General features: G+C 31.4%; 1 protein-coding gene across 3 annotated transcripts; it reads right to left on the minus strand.

Moving 5' to 3' along the window:
* Positions 1–717: 717 nt before the first annotated feature.
* LOC141461893 (FHIP family protein AGAP011705) lies at positions 718–18,871 on the minus strand. 3 transcript variants are annotated; one of them, XM_074143329.1, is made up of 16 exons: positions 18,563–18,871; positions 16,831–17,009; positions 16,065–16,136; positions 15,754–15,936; positions 15,520–15,670; positions 14,763–15,008; positions 13,523–13,564; positions 11,944–12,111; positions 11,675–11,868; positions 11,068–11,204; positions 10,292–10,468; positions 8,672–8,850; positions 8,392–8,602; positions 2,357–2,465; positions 1,484–1,583; positions 718–1,390 (listed from the first exon to the last, which is right to left on the minus strand). In XM_074143329.1, exons 1-16 carry the CDS (start codon positions 18,749–18,751, stop codon positions 1,331–1,333), a joined length of 2,397 nt encoding a protein of 798 aa, XP_073999430.1. In that variant the 5' UTR covers positions 18,752–18,871; the 3' UTR covers positions 718–1,330. The 3 variants fall into 3 exon arrangements, with proteins under 3 accessions (XP_073999430.1, XP_073999431.1, XP_073999432.1); XM_074143330.1 differs by lacking the exon at positions 13,523–13,564 and having other exon boundaries at positions 18,563–18,870; XM_074143331.1 differs by lacking the exons at positions 13,523–13,564; positions 14,763–15,008.
* Between the last annotated feature and the right edge of the window lie 147 nt (positions 18,872–19,018).

The following is a 19,018-nucleotide window of genomic DNA, read 5'->3' on the forward strand; positions in this document are numbered from 1 at the left end:
TCATAATTGACATGTAATTTGTCTTGATGTAGAGTTCCAGCTACAGGCTGAAGACTTCAAATTATTTAAACTTTGACATGGGTGGACGATTGGAATATCCTACTACAAAATTTTGCTAATTTAGTTGATTTAAGCATTAAGAAAAGTCTTACATTAAACTTCTTCATATGTTTCTCAATGAGCTTTATTAGAAGCAATAAACAATATTTTTTTAATTATTCTGCTGAAAATGTTCCATTAAAATTTCCGCCATACATAACAATTTCGAAGTAATGTGATTTCTTTAAAATAACTCTGTTAAACGAAATTTGGGAAGATAAAAACTAATTTTTCAATATTTATTGCTTTTAAACTAGGAATCAGTGTAATTGTCAACGCTTACTTGTATCTCATCCATGTTAGTAACCTCTCCATTTCAGATGCTTAATTACTTGCAAGATAATCAAGGAAACCGACTGTCCTGAAATTTAATCTCATTCATTTCTGTGTCTCCGAGCCATAAAAATTACATTAAATTCAAAGTCAACTTTAAAAAATGCTATTACTCAAAAATATTAAGTAATTGTAACGAAGTCTTTACTAAATGACTTTTCTGTCAGCTTGTCATTTAAACTAAGGTTAAGTCCAGGTATATGTAGATTATAAGATTCGAAAGTTCTTTACTTTCATTAGGCTATGAAACGACCCTTAATTAATTTAAAGTACTAATCAGGGGTGTAAAGAACTCAAGTGACTTTACTACTCTAAATATATGTTCACAATTGATTTTTAACAGTCCATCATCATATATTACAAAAATATTATATATCTTGTTTTTATACTTCTATCTTATATACATTCATTAGTACATGTCAATTTTATTTACAATTTATAATTTAAATTATAATAGCTATATAAAACATCTCACTGTACAAGAACTAATTACATATCAAAACTATCTCTCAAAACACAAGCAATCCAGAAGTTTAAAGATCTATTTTTCTTAAAAAAAAAACTGTTAAAAAAATCTTAAAAACATTCCTAGATCAAATTCCTAAATGAAATTAAATGTACCACACTAATATTGATCAATTCATTATATAATAAATAACACTTACGTTTTAGGTAACTACAGATTCAAAGCTTTAAGCAATGTTAGAAGTGAACTGAATTAAAAGGGTTAACTTATTAAAACTGAACATTAATTTATAATTTAAAGAAAAGGGGATGTCACGCAATCAAATATTTCTGCAGTTTGGACACATTAATTCCTCGTCACACATATCACATCATCTTGAATTTTCCGAACCAATTTCATCACCGGTTCGTTTCTTTTTTTGAGCACACGATTTTACGTACGAAATTTCCAATTGCTCGCTAAAAAATTAGTAGGAGCCCAATCACTAGAAACCTAAACAAATATTAGTATAATTTGATTTTATGAAAGCAAACATAAAATTTATAAAAAAATACATAGAAATTTATAAAAACCTAGAATACTTACTGAATGTTCTTGACTAATGGCTGCCAGTTCCTTCAGCCATTCGGTCAATAATAACGCACTCATTATTAGATTGTGCAAGTCATCACTATTAGGCACGTACCTATGTCCAGAGAATTTCAAATATCAATGATAATATTGTGGCAAATTATTTGAAACTCTAATTACACACTCGTACACAAACTGTAAGTCTGGGAAGATCTAAAGCGTTAAAAATAGGTTATTTAATCTGCGGGTAATGAGGTGTAGGTTTTGCAGCACTAGATCTGGTGTCCCACAACAACTAATATCACAGTGGTCATGGTTTATGATGGAATTCAATTTTCAGCTCTGAATTTCTGGTTCCCCTAGTCTCAATTTCCGAGTAAATACGTATAAAGATTTGGGCCAATTATCAAGAAGAGGGCAGTTATCTAATAGTATGAAATAGAGGTCAAAACTACCCTAAACCATACTGCGTCTATCTTGGAATATCCATTAGTGAGTTTCAGATCATTGTAATGTGAAATAGAACGTGTTGGCTAATAGAATAGCAAAGAAAGCGAATTACTGCAATTGCATTCTCGGGCAGGCCTCTTCTCAGGTTACTGAGAATATAGCCTTAAGCAGATGTGGTAAACTCCATCTTGAGCTAAATACCATCTCGAGACCTTATGCTATGCGGGAAACCTATAAAGAATATTGAAGAGGAAAATTCAAGAATTTAGTTTCAGTATTCCGAACATCTGAAAAGGAAGATTTATTTCCTATGTTGAAGGCTTTTAAATGATTTGTGATGGCCACTCACCCTATCATGCACGCATTTAAAAAAACAGATATTGAAAAAGCAAAGTTACACAATAGCATTAACAAAGCAAAATAATAATAATGACAAACCTGTAACCAGACTGTAATTCTTCCAGTTTATGTTCACTAGATGTTTGATTTCCATTCTGTCGCCTAAAAACTGAATTGAAAGCATTGGTAAGCGGACTCCTCTTGAAATCTGAAAAAATTTGGTTGTAACTTGACTGATCAAAATGCATTTTCTTTTTTGACCTACATTTTATCCTGGTCAAAATTATGTACAATTTTTTATCCAAATACTGTACTCTGAAAAGTATTAAGGGGCAATTTCGTCAAGAAAATTTCGCACTGTATTACTTTAAACTTAAAATTGCAGCCGTGTTTAAGCACTATATTTTACTACTTATAGACGACTCCTTAACAAAATCTTACAGTTTAAAATGTTAAGTATAAGGGTTGATTAAACGCCAAAAGGTACACAAATCAGCTGATTACTAGCATACCCAACATTTCATTCATGCTTAGTTGATATAATTTAAGTAATTTTGCTGCATTAACTTTTCCTTCACATTTTTTAGAATTTATTAGATGTCACAGACCCTTATGCTGGCCATTGTCATCTACAAATATTTCAAGTAGCACTGCAGATTGACTTTAATCTCTATTAATCTATAATAATCAAACTATTAATTACATGTTAAAAAGAAAACGTTATAAAAAATAAAAACAATTATGAGGCTAAAAAATTCAAACACTTTTTAAAAAAATGCTTACACCAACATATGTATGTCAATGATTTTGTTTATTTTATTTTAAAATAAAATTGTCGGTTTAAGTTCATTCTTCGATTAATGTAGTAGTTAAACGTTTATAACAATAGGCAATAATTATCTGGCTTTATCGCAAATAATATAGTTTTCTTCAATTACATTCTCAATCTAGATGTTCTTCCCACAATGTTGTATATATGTAATATAAAATAAATAAAATATGCATATTTTTAGGACAGCTAATTGTTCCAGTATTTTACTATAAGTAAAATTAGAGGGACTAAATTAAATTATAATTGAGAAATGAATAATTATTGTTTAATAATCTACTTGTTGTTAACTGTGAGTTATTTGTGCTCACGAATATTTCGGTAAGACGAATTCAAGACTGAAATATTGTTATAAATCCGTGATTCAAATTTAAACAGTAGCCGACTCTAACTTTGTCTTTTTCTATTTTAACATGCATGTATACGCGTATGTGACAACTTCAGAATAAAGGGCATAATAAGGATAAATCAGAAGAATAATTTGGAATAGTTTTAAAATAAAGTAACTATTCAATAACGAAGATATGGCATACATTTTATCATAATTATAACAACAAAATATTATGAACGAACTGGCCAGCATAAGGGTCTGTGACATCTAATAAATTCTAGAAAATGTGAAGGAAAAGTTAATGCAGCAAAATTACTTAAATTATATCAACTAAGCATGAATGAAATGTTGGGTACTGGCTAGTAATCAGCTGATTTGTGTACCTTTTGGCGTTTAATCAACCCTTATACTTAACATTTTAAACTGTAAGTTTTTGTTAAGGAGATTTTTGTACCTTTTGGATAGATTTTCCTTTTTGTCTATTTTGCAAAGTTACATATCTGCTTTACAGATTTTTTTAAAATTTGGAATAAGCAATTCTATCATTATAACCTGATAAGGTGTTAAGTCGGAACCGTAACTACCACCGGAGAGATTTTTGTAAAGAATGATTATAGTTGCGGTCCCAAAACCATCCTCAATAACAATTTTTTTGAGAAAGCGTTTTGAATAAAATAGGAAGGTATTTGTATGTAAATAGAAAAATTAAACTGCGATTTCAGAACTTCTTTTTAAGAGGAGTAAGAAAAATAAACTGCGATTACAAAACTTCTCCTTCAAAGGCAAAGAGGCAAAAATTTTGAATCGAACGACAATTCATTGATGTAAATCGGTTCACTCATTGATAATTTTAAAGATTGTAGTACTTCCTCTTAGTAGGTGTAAGAGCATGATGGCACTTCACAGACACGTAGAGACGCTTTAATCACTTCTTCGTGCTAAATTTTATCAAAATCGGACTAAGCGTTATAGAAATATTGGTAATAATAGTTTTAGAAAGGGCCTTACTTGGGTGGGGCAAACTCCCCTCCTTACGAGGCATAGCGTCGAGACTTAATTACTATTGCTATACTTCCCCTTAACAGGTGTAAGAGCAGATCGTCGCTTTAATGTTACGTAGGGAAGCCCTAACCCTATCATCCTACCAAATTTTATCAAAATCGGGCCAAGATTAAAACTGTCCGGTAGGACAGTTGTATAAGGGTTGATCGACAAAAAGTGCACGAAAAAGCGTAACGTCGAAAAACACCCAACTTTGACAATTTTTTTCTCTTTTTCTACAAAAGATAAAATTCCCAAATTTTCTTTAAAATAAAGGGCAAATCCTCCTTTATAGATGTAATTTTTTTGCAACAACCCAGATCTAATAGTTTTCGAGAAAAAAGTTGCCGAAAATGAGCAAAAACGGCTTTTTCAAAAAATGTTCTTGTTCTTGTTCTTGTTACCGTTTTTGTAAACAACGTAGCGCCTAAACGCGTGAACCGATTTTCATGAATGAGGTGTCATTCGATTCGGAATTTTATGTAGATGTGCCTTTTGGGGGTCTCGACCCTGTACATCGAATAGGAGAGGAGTTAGCCCCCTTAATGTAAGGCCCCCTCCAAAATTATTATTACTAATTACTCTGTAAATCTTGGCCCGATTTTGATAAAATTTGGTAAGATGATAGGGTTAGGGCTGCCCTACGTAACATTAAAGCGGCGATCAGCTCTTACACTTGTTAAGGGGAAGTATAGCAATCGTTTCAAATTATCGACACGTGAACCGATTTTCATGAATGAAGTGTGATTCGAATTGAAATTTTGTACAGATTTACACTTTAAAAGTCTCGACGCAGTGTCTCATAAGGAGGGGAGTTCGCCCCACCCAAATAAGGCCCTTTCTAAAACTATTATTACCAATATTTCTATAACGGTTAGCCCGATTTTGATAAAATTCAGCTCGAATAAGTGGTTAAAGCTCCTCTACGTTGCTGTGAAGTGCTATCATGCTCTTGCATCTACTAAGAGGAAGTACTGCAATCGTTTAAATTATCAATGAGTGAACCGATTTAAATCAATGAATTGTCGATTAAAAAATCTTTGCCTTTTAGGGAGAAGTACTGCAATCGCAATTTATTTTTCTTACTCCTCTTAAAAGGAAGTACTGAAATCGCAGTTTAATTTTGCTATTTACGTACAAATACCTTCCTATATTATTCAAAACGCTTTTTCAAAAAAATTGTTATTGAGGATGGTTTGGGGCACCGCAACTATAATCAATCTTTAAAAAGATCTCTCCAGTGGTAGTTATGGTTCCGACTTACCACCTTATCAGGTTATAATGATAGAATTGCTTATTCCAAATTTTAAAAAAATCTGTAAAGCAGATATGTAACATTCCAAATAGACAAAAAGGAAAATCTATCCAAAAGGTACAAAAATCTCCTTAACAAAAACTTACAGTTTAAAATGTTAAGTATAAGGGTTGATTAAACGCCAAAAGGTACACAAATCAGCGAGTACCCAACATTTCATTAATATTTAAGTAATTCTACTGCATTAATTTTCATTAATAAGTTATTTTTTAGAATTTATTAGATGTCACAGACCCTTATGCTGGCCATTTTCGTCTACAAAATATATGTTCAAGTAGCACTGTAGATTGACTGTAATATCTAGTTATTTATAATAATCAAACTACTAATTACAGGTTTAAAAGAAAAACGTTATAAAAAATATAAAAAAAAAATATGAGGCTAAAAAATTCAAAACCTTTTTTAGAAAATGCTTACACCAACATACATCAATAATTTTGTTTATTTTATTTATTTATTTTTATTTTTAAATAAAAATCGTCGGTTTAAGTTCATTCTTCGATTAAAGTAATTGTTATTTTATGAAGTAGTCAAACGTTTATAATAATAGGTAAACAAACGTTTACAATAATTGTTGTTGAATAATCTACTTGTTATAACTGTGTGTTATTTGTGCTCACGAATATTTCGGTAAGACGAATTCAAGACAGTAGCCTACTCTAACTTTGTCTTTTTCTACTTTAACATGCATGTACGTATATGTGATTTATCATAATTATAACAAAAAAATATTATGAATGAAGTGGCCAGCATAAGGGTCTGTGGCATCTAATAAATTCTAAAAAATAACTTATTAATGAAAATTAATGCAGTAGAATTACTTAAATATTAATGAAATGTTGGGTACTCGCTGATTTGTGTACCTTTTGGCGTTTAATCAACCCTTATACTTAACATTTTAAACTGTATGTTTTTGTTAAGGAGTTTACAGAGTAATTAATAATAATAATCTTGGAGGGGGCCTTACATAAAGGGGGCTAACTCTTCTCCCATTCTATGTACAGCGTCGAGACCCACAAAAGGCACATCTACATAAAATTCCGAATCGAATGACACCTCATTCATGAAAATTGGTTCGCGCGTTTAGGCGCTACGCAGTTTACAAAAAAGGTAACAAGAACAATTTTTGAAAATGCCGTTTTTGCTCATTTTCAGCATCTTTTTTCTCAAAATCTATCAGATCTAGGTTGTTGCAAAAAAATTACAGTTATAAAGGAGGGTTTGCCCTATATTTTAAAGAAAATTTGGGAATTTTATCTTTTATAGAAAAAGAGAAAAAAATTGTCAAATTTGGGTGTTTTTCAACGTTACGCCTACCGGACAATTTTAATAGAAAAGAAAAGATCAAAGAATCAAAAATTAACCTGAACGTAGTCATTACGATTAATTTGTAAGTAATAATAATTAAAAGATAACATGCTATTTTCATGCAAGAACAATAAAAATTTAATGAAATTTAAAATAAGTAATTGATAATAAAGTTTTACCTTGCTTCAACAATATCCAAGTCCATCAGCATCTCAGTAGATCACCAGTCCAATAGCACTTGACACTGTTTAAAATACTTCACAACACTATTCGCACTAAAACTGTAACATATATCACGCACTAAGTATAACTTAAACACAATTTATAAAATAGAACTTCACTTTAACACGCACTAATTATTCGCTTAAAAAAACACGTTAATAAAGAGACACGTGTAACGACTTAAAGATGTCCACCGGTAACTGGCCAGGCTGATCAGCTGGTAAATTAAGGTTATCTACACTGAGTGACCAGCTGTTTTTTTATTTTATTTATCAATAAAAATTAAATCCCTAATTCGCTAACAGCACATTTACTGATTACTTTTTACTTTTATAGATTATGATTACAAAAAAAAATGGGAAAAAAGTCGGTCAATCTGTTTAGATAACCTTCGTTTTCCAGCTGTTCTGGCTGGCCAGTTACAGGCGGCAATTTTAAACTCGTTTAGAGATGTCTCTTTATTAACGTGATTTTTTAAGTGAATATTAGTGCGTGTTAAAGTGAAGTTCTATTTTATAAATTGTGTTTAAGTTATACTTAGTGCGTGATATACAGTTTTAGTGTGAATAGTGTTGTGAATCATTTTAAATAGTGTCAAGTGCTATTGGACTGGGGATCTACTGAGATGCATAATGCCCCTTAACATTATGTAGAGTTTGATCTGTATATTGTATTTACTATACATTTAGAGAGACGCTTCCAAAGCAATTAACCAAACTCCCCTAATAAATTAGGAATTTGTTAAAAAAAAAAAAAAAAAAAAATGGACTTAATTCATAAGAATGCGTGGTAAATAAAGTTTAAAGGAAATAGTTTTCGAGATATTTTAAAAAATGGAAACAAAATATATAAAATCACACTTTTGGATGAGTATTTCGAGCAAATCCTAAGCTTAGAATAGAAGTAATTATCTAATAAGAATACCAAATATGAACATTTTAAGATTTAATCTGCTGGTAATAAGGGGTAGGTTAAAATATTTTTACTTTCCCATATGTATCTAAAATAATAATGATAATAATAAGGTCTCAAATTTTCGGAATTTGGTTGGCAGAAAATATGTTTTGAAGCCCCTTGGAATTTATTACCTTTTTCTGGAAGACGTCCATTAGTTACAGAGTCTTCATTAGACGTCAGCGTGCTGCGAATAGAATGAAGGAGAGCATATTTACGTACGTTGACAACTTTGTTTTCTCTTTCTAAAAGCAGCGATTCACTTTCATTAATTAAGTTAATTAGCTGATTAGAAGAAATCTCTTTAAGTTTACTTTCAATTTTATGTTTCAATGAGCGCAAAACCTGCAACCAAAAATTTCCATAAAAACAAGATAATAATAATTTTATTAAATATCAAGAACAATTAGTTACCTGAAATAGTGAACGAATACTTGGTTGAAATATAAGTGACTCATCGAGTAAAAATGACCGCAGTAATGGTTGTGAGTAAATGGCCAAACGAGATATTAATCCAGTTAGGTGAAGATTTATAAAAAAATGTTGTGATAACATGTTTTCCAATTTATCTAACACTGCTTGAAGAAATGGCCCTTAAAGACATTGAAAATTAACATAAAATAACATCACATAAATAACTAAAATAATAAATAACACAGCCATAAAGAACATAAATATCTGTTTATGATTTTCGGATACGATTTTTATAAATTACTTGCTTTCATCACTCTTGAGCTGCTTACTTTATACCCTAGAGAGACTGGTAACATTAGACAAATAAAGATGATTTGGACATTTTTCTGGTTAGTACTTTTACAGGAAGAATAAATATATATCACAGTAATTTTCACCTCGTACCAATAAGTTTAAAACTTAACAGTATGTTATTCAAAGAAGGATGTAGATACGACATTGCGTTTTTGTAACATTCATCCCTTTTTTTGGTACTATGGATTGGGCCACTACTGAGATAGAATCAGCAGGAAGCCCGAATCAGGTAGAGGAAGGATATTTGGGCTTAAGAGATCTTAATCTGCTGAAAGTTCGTTTCACATCCTGCACCAGGTCAATGACTTGTAGTAAGCTAATGTGCCGTACGAAAATCGAGAAAACAATACTGGTTTGAGATCTCAGAGATCGTTCAATCCTACATCTTTTATGAAACAGCAAGATTCGAGTTTTTTCTCAAGTCAGATCAACAACTGACAATTCCCTTTTCTCAGCTGAGGTACGAACTAGCGAAAGGGTCTAGGAGTTATACGATATCAGACAAATGTTCATTATATCCGTATGATAATTTTCACTTTAAAAATTCACATAAACCTCATTTACAAAACTGCTCAAGACATTTAGAATAAAGTAAACAAGCTGTATATAACGGATTAAAGCATTTGTTCTATATTAGGTTTATACCAAGGATGAGCAACACGCGGCCCGCCAAGCATTTCTAAAATTTAATTTGATCAAATATTGATCAGCTTGTATCGAAAAAACAGGCCAAATTTCTCATTAAAAATTTCAAGTATATTCGTTTTTCTGTACTTTTCTTGTTTGTTTTTATCTTGCATTAAAATTTGTATATGAAATCTTTACTTTGTTTTTTAATTTTATATTTTTGTATTTTAATATTTATTATAAATAAAGTTTCGTAAATTATTAATAAGAGTTAATCTATGTGCGGCCCGCCAAAAAAAATTTAAATTGGCCCATTGATTAAAAAGGTTGCTCACCCCTGGTTTATACCATCTCGCAACTGTCGACTGGGAGGTGAAGGAAGAAGGAAATGAAAAATAATCAAACAAAATTACTTAGGATTTGACAAGCCTTTTAAAATGGAGAGGGAAAAACTATGAAAATGTGAAAGCAAGATGCCTAGGTAGGCAATGAGCCACCAAAATTAATTTTCAATAGGTTGAACTTAATCCTAATTAAATTTAAGTTTTAGAAAAAAATTAAATCAAATTCTCTAACTAGTGTGTTATATGCATGATTAGGTATATTTACTGTCCTGAACCTATCAAAACAAATACTTACCAACTATGATGGCTGAGTGTGCGCTATTTATCTGCTTAATGCTAGCTAATGGACAATCAGAAGATCTGGGACTGTCGGAATCCGAATAAATTAAATCTTCTCCTGTTCTAGCAATACTTTCGTATCCTGAACTTGTTTCGTCCACAGACTGAAGGCTTTGATGAGATCTATCTGCTTCTGTAATTGAAAGTAAATTTGGTTAAACCTAAGAATTCATGATTAATAAAACGTTAATAACAATCCTCTGGGTCAAAGAAGAACTCAGTAAATAAGCGGTTTCTATGTAAAAGTATATAACGTGAAATTTGAATTTATTTTTCACCCATCAAAACAGCCTAGCAAAACTTGTTACTAAAAAATGAAAAAAAAATCTCTAAAAATGACAGAACCTTTCAAAAACTTATATGGAAACATTTTTATTTACTTTTGCACAAATACTTGATGTCAAAAACAATTATTATGCGCGATAAAACAAAAAATAGAGAACTTCTGCTAGATGTTTTATTTTGTATACCTCCTCAATCCTAACCTTAAATTTTTTAGAATACAAACATTTTAATAACAAAAACGATTTGCAATTGATGAAAAGTATTTTCAAGATACGAGTTTCTTCAGAAAAATTAAATTTTAAATATCGTCGCTCAGAGCAATCTGAGGTCTTCTAAGTGTAATCACTAAAAAATATTCATCCGCATATAAATTATTATTACTAGTATTTTTCTTAAGATCATAATTTAAAATATATAAGCTCATGCGTCATTTAGAGAAATTATCACCTGAATATGGTGGGTTTTCCCCATCATATTTGTAAATCCATGTGGAGGTGGCCGCAGCGCACCTGTCGATTTTTGTCCTAGCATCAGATAAATAAGCGTGATAGTCACCATAGAGACTGCCTTCTCGCCTTCTGTTCCTAAGAATGTAAAAAGAAAAATATTATTTTGAGATGTATAAACAGTGCTGCTTCGGTATTTCAATACAGCAGTACTAATTAAGAATTTTCAGTGTGATAGGGACCACCCCATAGAGAAGACCATGCTTCAAGCGTTTGCTCATTATAATAATCTCTTAATCATTATAATTAATATACTATATTTGATTTTATTTTGCATATTTTATAGCCGACGGTGCAAATGGATTTTCTGATTAGGCTAGTAACATTGTGTATTATATCGCACTATTTATCAAGGTATCCTGGTGATGGACAACTTCCGGAATCCGGTCAATGAGCTGAAAATAATTCAGATATCATGGAAAAAATTTCTGAATGGCTTTCCCTTCCGCAAAACTGCAAGTTGTTATTTGCAATCCAATTATATTATGAAGAAACATGTTTAAACATAAAAAATGATATTTAAAATAAAAGATAATCAAGGGACATACCTTTGAATATTTGGTGCCAAAAGTAAGAATATCTCTGCATTTTTGCAAAAAGGGTCTCTAAAATTTATTTTTGATCTTTGCGACGCCATAACATGATTACAAGAAATCAGGTATTTAAAAACCAATTCCAACATAATATCTTCACAGTTCAAATCTACCAGAGTTTCTAATAAAGCCAATGTAACAAGGCAAAGCTAGAACAAGGAGCAGTTTTCAAGTTTGAATTTATTCCGGTAAATTAAATAAATAATAAAAAAAATCGTATTTACTTTTGAATTAGAATGAATCCTTTCAATGAGTATATCAATTATACATTGTCCATCATAATCTTCTGTAAGAATGAATTTAACAAAGCAAAATATAAGACCTGGTTCCGAAATACTTCTAATAAACGCATCAAAATATGAAGTGGCAGTTGTCAGTTCATATACTGCAGACTAGAAGAAAAAAAAAAAGGTAGTAAACATTAATTCAGAATATAGATACAGATCATAACATATGAGTTCTTCATGACTCTAGGTCCACAGTTTCTAGATGTATTGGCCATCTTGAGCCAAAAATATCTTACAAGTCCGCAAATGCTTAAGGTTTTATAACAGAAACTTTCAAATATTCTTTAAAATGAGCTCCGCTGCAATGGAAATACAACCCGTAAGGATGATTTGACAGCTCACTCAGGGACTTATCCGATGGTCGCTGCATAATTCATAAATCTGAAAGAACTCTGCAGTTAAATTATTCTATAAATTAAACACCAAAGATTCAGGTGCCCCTAAAAAAGTGGTCGTGACGTGTTAAATCAGATAACCTCGGAGGGCAAGGAACTGGAATACCTCTTACAATCCTTGCGACTGCGATAAGTAGAATTTAAAAGTGATATTAACCCGCCTAACAAAATGAAATGGTGTGCTGTCCTGCTGAATTTGCACCTCTAGAGAAAAAAATTTCTGAATCAAGAGTAAAAACCGGCTTTTATCTTGTACAAAACATTCATAATTATCAACTTTTAAACTTAAACATCCCTCTATTAGAAAAAAAATTAATAATTCTACACCAAAAGGCTTTTCATAATTCGTAAGGCTTTTCATTGAATTACGACTATTATATACCATCTCTACCGTAGCCTTGTCAAGAGGATAAAATTTGAACTTAGCACTTATTTGAATAAATTGATGATCTTGAGCTAACGACAGTCCTTTCACTTCTCTGTAACTAAGCCTGGTCAAAAGATTTTTAATAATAAACTTCTGTTTACAAAAGAATATATATATATATAATTTCAGCTGTACCACTTTCAATTGCACTATTTCAGTAATTAATCTTTTTGCACTTATTTTTGTTTTATATTTTCGTCTCTAAATAACTTCAACAATACACCAAAAAGCTGCAGACCTCGAGGCAGGCCATGTCATATACTTTTTTGCCTGACCAATTTTGAAATTTAGGTCTAAATTAGACATAAACTTCTTATGCTTAATGGACCACTTTAACACTGCAACATCTTCTATCTTATTAATAAAAGAATTCTTAAAAATGAGAATTAAACAAGAATGAAATTTATTCGAAAAAAAGCAGCATTAGAAGAAACAACTAATTACGCAAGACACCAAGGAGAATAATAAATATTCACAAAAAAAATTAAAAGCACATGATGCAGTAATAGATATGCTATTTAATTATTCTATCTTGGAAATAAGGAAGTATGGAAATTCATTTATTGAAGCATAGTAACGACTCCTGCAAACGCATGAGTAAAATAATAATAAAAATAATGATAATAAAGTAAAAAGGGTTTTATATAAACACATGCTATTTAAGGCAGGCATGTTTGAAATGATTTAGACTGACCTCAACCAAAGAAACACTGCTGAACCCCAAGTTGGTACAATCCTATGAAAAAAGAAACTTGAAGTTTGACAATACCGTCAATAATTGCAACAAGATAATTTAAATCAATAATAACAATTTAAATCAAAATAACAATTGCTTCTGATATGTATGATTTATTTATTTTCTTTTACTGTCATTTTCTATTCATAAGAAGATGTATACTTTCGGGTAAATTTTCTGAATGGTTAGGTTTTTTTATAAGGACATGAAATCAAGTTTTCCATCATTAAATATATCAACTACCCGATATAGACAGCGATAGAATAAATCAACGTAGCGAAAGGATGGGCTGATGCTAATTAAGATTGTTTACTTTGATTAAACTGATCGAGTATTAGTTGAGTTACACAATATTAATTATATTGTCCTTTGTAGAATTTACAAAACTTTCATTCTGACCTTAACAACAATTTGTAAATTTAAATTGGAGGTAAGAGTTATGGCTGATAAAGAGTGCTCTGTGCTAGGCGATGTATTTAAATGTGTCCTTCATTAATTTATAATTGGGATGTGTACACAAACACTACTTCTCAAGCTTAACAAAATATTTAAAAATTTGAAAAATTGAAATTATTGCAAAAAGTTCAGTCTGATACCCAGTTTTTTTCTCCCTCCAGTAAATAAGACGTTCAACAGTTTCTCTCTCGGGTCTCTCTCTCCTCTAAATTCTTATAATAATCATGGGAGTCACCCGATAATTGTTATAATTACTTCAGTTCGGCTTACAAATAACCCTTTCGTGTTATAAGTTTCATCAAATGATGTTTACCTGCTGCTTGAAGGATCATAATACAGTAAGTACTGGATGCAACCAAGGATAAGGAAAAAACGGTACAAAAAGGAAAGGACACAAAATTACCAACCTTAAGATCCTGAACTAAATGGACTTGTTCTAATTCCAATAGGGTATACGCTTTTAGTATTGACCGCAGTGCTATAAAACAGAGGAGATTTCTTTTCAAGACAGTAGGCTTCATTTGGCTAACGATCTCACACCGTCATTCTCGAGACGGTGAAACCACAAATACTGCAGGGTATTGCGAAAAAAAGTATTAAAAGTTTTTGTACCTCTCTTAAAACAGAGAGAAATACTAAGGGCTTTAATACAAACGGCGTTTCAAAATATTACGATATCTCGATTAGAATACGAATGACAATCATTAAAAACATAAAAGTAATAATAAAAACGGTGACTAACCTGTATTAGCGCAGGGCCCATAACTTGGACAAGGAAACCTTTATATATAAACTCAAGTAATGTTCTTACAACAAGAGGATGTGCTTTACGTACGACTGCATTACAGAAATCTAGTGAATTCATAAAAGCAGCCAGGGGCGGTAGTTCATTCACATCATCAGGTGTCAATCGGTACCAATCAACAGCATCAATATCTAATCTTCGTGGTAAATTAGAATATAAACCATTCAATTCTGTGGCAAGCACCTAACGAATTTAATGAAAAAATATATATATATAATTCTACTAGTATTTAATTATTTATTTATTTTTTAAATGTAAGATTTCAGGTACTTTTTGTTATATTTTTTCTTTCTTTTTTTTTCTACTTTGCGGTCATTAGCGCCTATTTGTTATATTATTTTAATATATTTTTTAATTGATACACAAAAACAACAAAATCTGATAATTATAGTCGAGTCGAAAAATTACTTTATTCGCAAGTTATTTTTTTCTGTAACTGGGTTAAATTGCTTGTTAGGCACTTAAAGTCGTATGCAAATGGTTATTTTAGGATAATAAATTGCCTACCACGTAAACCACGGCTTAAGATAACCAGACCAAATAAATGTAACTTACATATAGGAGTGATTTAATCCAAAAACGATGTGGAGTAAAATGTAATCTTAGCCTTGATTTAATATTTACGTGTTATGGCCAAATTTCGTTTTCAACAATCATTTAAAAGAAAAAACATAGCATTTTTTTCTTAACTTACCAGGCAAATATCCGAATACAGTGCAATGATCTCGGCAATGAGGTCGTGCTTTTTTGAAAGTTCCATACATAAAAGCAAATTTTCTCTGGCCTTCTGACCAATGGTTCCTTCAGAATGTACGTAGGGAATTAGTAAAGAGAATATTACAAATCTAAAAAGTTAAAAAAATAAAACAAGTTTTCTTGAATAACCAAAAAAAAAATACATTGTTCAGTAATTAATAAAGCTACTCACTTTGGATGCTGAGCAATTGTATAGTCAAAAAATGAATGAATGTAATGATCGTTATGAATAAATGATATACACAATTGAGAAATAAGATCAATAAGACAGCGTTCCTGATCTGTGGAGAAGCAGACTTCCAGACATGAAGAGAGCAATGTATTGAGGGCCCCAACAACACCTCCATGTAACCACCTAAATCCACAACAATAAAAATCTAAATAAAAATGAAACAAAATACATGTTTAATAATAATAACAATAATAAAAAATAAATAAATAATAACAATAATAATAATAATATCTAAACAATGAACAGACTACCTTTCTACGCCCAGCTCTTCTATAACTTTTTCATGTAAACGTAACTGCTCTGATTTTAAAGCATTTTCGTATCTGAAATTTGAGTGATTATTATCAAGGCCAATCTTGTTAAAATCATTCTAAATAGCAAAGTAACATCATCTTAATAAATCTTTATCTACTAAAGAAGAATGAAGAGTTGCGATTGATCAAAATTGGTAACGCTTTTGTCCGAGAACAAGAAATCGAACATTTGCCAGACTTGCTCCCCAGCAAAAGTAGTTCTAGCAAACTTATTGTTATAACTTCATCTATCTTGTGTGATGAACTGTAATACAGTATTATATGTGTTCAATTAACTATTATGTGATCGGCATTATATGAATGTGTGAATATAAAAAGAAAGTGCGGTGTTTGTAATTTAAATGTGACTTGGTACACTTGTTTGCTGAACTGAACTAATAAAACGTTAGGCATTCTTCTCTAATAGTACACGCCTACCTACACTTAATGTATTTCATAATATGTTGCATTATCTACGAAGTGTGCCATGCATAAGAAAGATTGAATGCTATTGATCTCTAGAGTTTGACGCTGGTTCTAAACCTATATAGCTGCAAATATCAACAATCTGAAGGCTATCCGCAAAGTGTAGGTGTTGCGGCAGTAGAGCAAGTATTATTTTTTGGTTAGGCTAGAACAGATGCCACGATTCTTGAAGAAGTGTCTAGTATACTTCCACCTACGAAGTAACTATCACACTTCTAAGGTATTTTAAAAAAGTTACCTTCCAGTTTTAAGACTCCAAGAGTGAAGTTTATCAAGAATTTGATCACTGATAATTAATTTAAAGCAACTACTGGTGACCGGGTTGGACTGATGCTCCAAAATTAAGAGTGTTACCATATGCTCAAGATTATAAACAACTGCTTTCATGTCATCATATTTTACGCCACCTGGAGAACCCTGTAACACACAAGTATTGTTTTTACTATTGTCTTCACTTACGTAAGCATGAACATATTATAAAACTTTAATCGGAAATAAAAATAGACAAAACATAAAGCCTAACTGCTTGTGATAGGCACACCACTGAAGTAAGTCACCCTCTTTCAAATTCACTTTAAAAATGTTAAACGTAAGGTTATTCACAAAAATATTTCCAATCATTAAAAATTTTAAGATTTGCTATATTTTCTATTTCCCAATAGAATCTGCGGGTGTTATCAATAACAAGTTCCATGTCGTTTCTTTAAGTATCCACCAAGTCGGCAATGCTCTGAGAGCATCCCCTCTCAGACCAGTTTATTCAGATCGAAGTAAAATTCAAATTCGCTTTCCGCAATCCTAGTGGGTCACTCCCCAAAGCTCAGGTTCCTCCTCGAGTTTAAGTCAACGAGGGGTTCGGGCCCCATAAGAAGGTACAGCGAAGTTTTATTTACTTGCTCTAATGAATATTTTCATCAAACATGCAAAACACCAAAAATTATTACTTATTTTGTTCATGCAGGCTTTACTTCCGACTACCGATAATACGTGGTGGGGGCAGATAACTTAACACGAGTACTTCATTAAAAATTTCTCATATAATCAAAATTAATAAATTCCATGGTCAAAACGGGAATGGAACTCAGTACCACAAATATTTATAATTTTCCTTCAGAAGCTGTAAGACGTTCTAGATCGTCTCTCTTAGTTGGTACCTACCGAGTGGAGAATGACCTGAGAGCAATCCCTCAACCTACGCTAAACAAAACTGTTTAAAGGAGGCCACCGCCACTAGCCACTCGCTTACCGTAACACTTATAATGCAACACATAAACAGACCTTTATTCCTCTGTGTGCAGTTTGCTTAAATGAAAAAAAAAAAAAAAAATTGTCATATTATGTTGTTGAAAGGAAGAAATTGCCGAAGCATTGCGCTATTGTTTCAACACAGCAAAATACATTAAGAATTGTGCAAAGCTATAGATTGAACAGATAATAACAACAGAAGATCGAGAACCAAGATGGTTTAACAAGATTGGAGTGCTTCAAACTACTAGAATCATGGAAAGTGAAGAAATGGAACCCACGAAGAAGGTTAAATGAGACTAGTTTGAGCTCTTGAAAATCTGGTGCTTTACACCTCATTCAGCTTCTTGTGTAATCTAATTTTGGAGAGTGCCACATTCTAGAGTTTTTTTTTTCACATACGTGCGTTTGACTAAACGCGAAAGTATGTTGGAGTAGGCCAGAAGAGGGATTAGCTCTCTGCACTTATTCGCTAGAATAACTTACTAAGAATTGTCGCGATAAGAAATACTGTCACAATCGTATTTATTTTTTTGCACCAACCTATAAAATTTATCGGAAGAGAAATCATAAAGCAAAATTTTACATAATATATACCAAAATAACGAATAAATTGCACTGCAGTACAATTATGTATGTGTATGTGATCAAATACGAGCATCAAATAATATAAACTCATTCAGAACTGATTTTAAAATAAACATAGATAATACTAATTTACTCACAGTGGTATTATTTATGATGTCATCAATCTGTTGCCAGTGTTTTCTAAAGCTTTCATAGCATGCTTCAGGATCAAAATCCTTATTGTTGGAAGAAATAACTCTGTGTTTAACATAATTTCCACCTAAAGAAGCATTTCTCAGCCAACTCATTATAGTTGGTTTTTTTAGTATATATGGAGCAGTAACCATGTTATATTCATTATTATGGAAATTTATACTTTTTTTAAAAAAAAGTAAAAGTACGCAGTCATGTCAACCTACTACTACAACACTTACCAGTTCACCAATAAAACCTACATAACGTAGTATATCGATAGCTGACAAAAATCGAACCTTTTTATTTTAGGAACGCAACATATTCAAACGCTTGCATTTAATCTTAGTACAAAATAGTATCAGAAGCAAGTTCAAAAAATTATTTCTGCCACCACTACTAAATATATTATCGATGTGATC

Source organism: Rhodnius prolixus, unplaced genomic scaffold, assembly GCF_049639745.1.
Source record: "Rhodnius prolixus isolate KJV_2025 unplaced genomic scaffold, Rpr scaffold_12, whole genome shotgun sequence".
Taxonomy (NCBI): Eukaryota; Metazoa; Arthropoda; class Insecta; order Hemiptera; family Reduviidae; genus Rhodnius; species Rhodnius prolixus.

Coding starts and splice junctions, on each gene's coding strand:
- LOC141461893 (XM_074143329.1), bottom strand. CDS start 18,751: ATGGTTACTGCTCCATATATACTAAAAAAACCAACTATAATGAGTTGG. Junction 11,205..11,674: donor TTGGCACCAAATATTCAAAG/GTATGTCCCTTG, acceptor TTACATTCTTAG/GAACAGAAGGCGAGAAGGCA. Junction 1,391..1,483: donor CCATTAGTCAAGAACATTCA/GTAAGTATTCTA, acceptor ATATTTGTTTAG/GTTTCTAGTGATTGGGCTCC.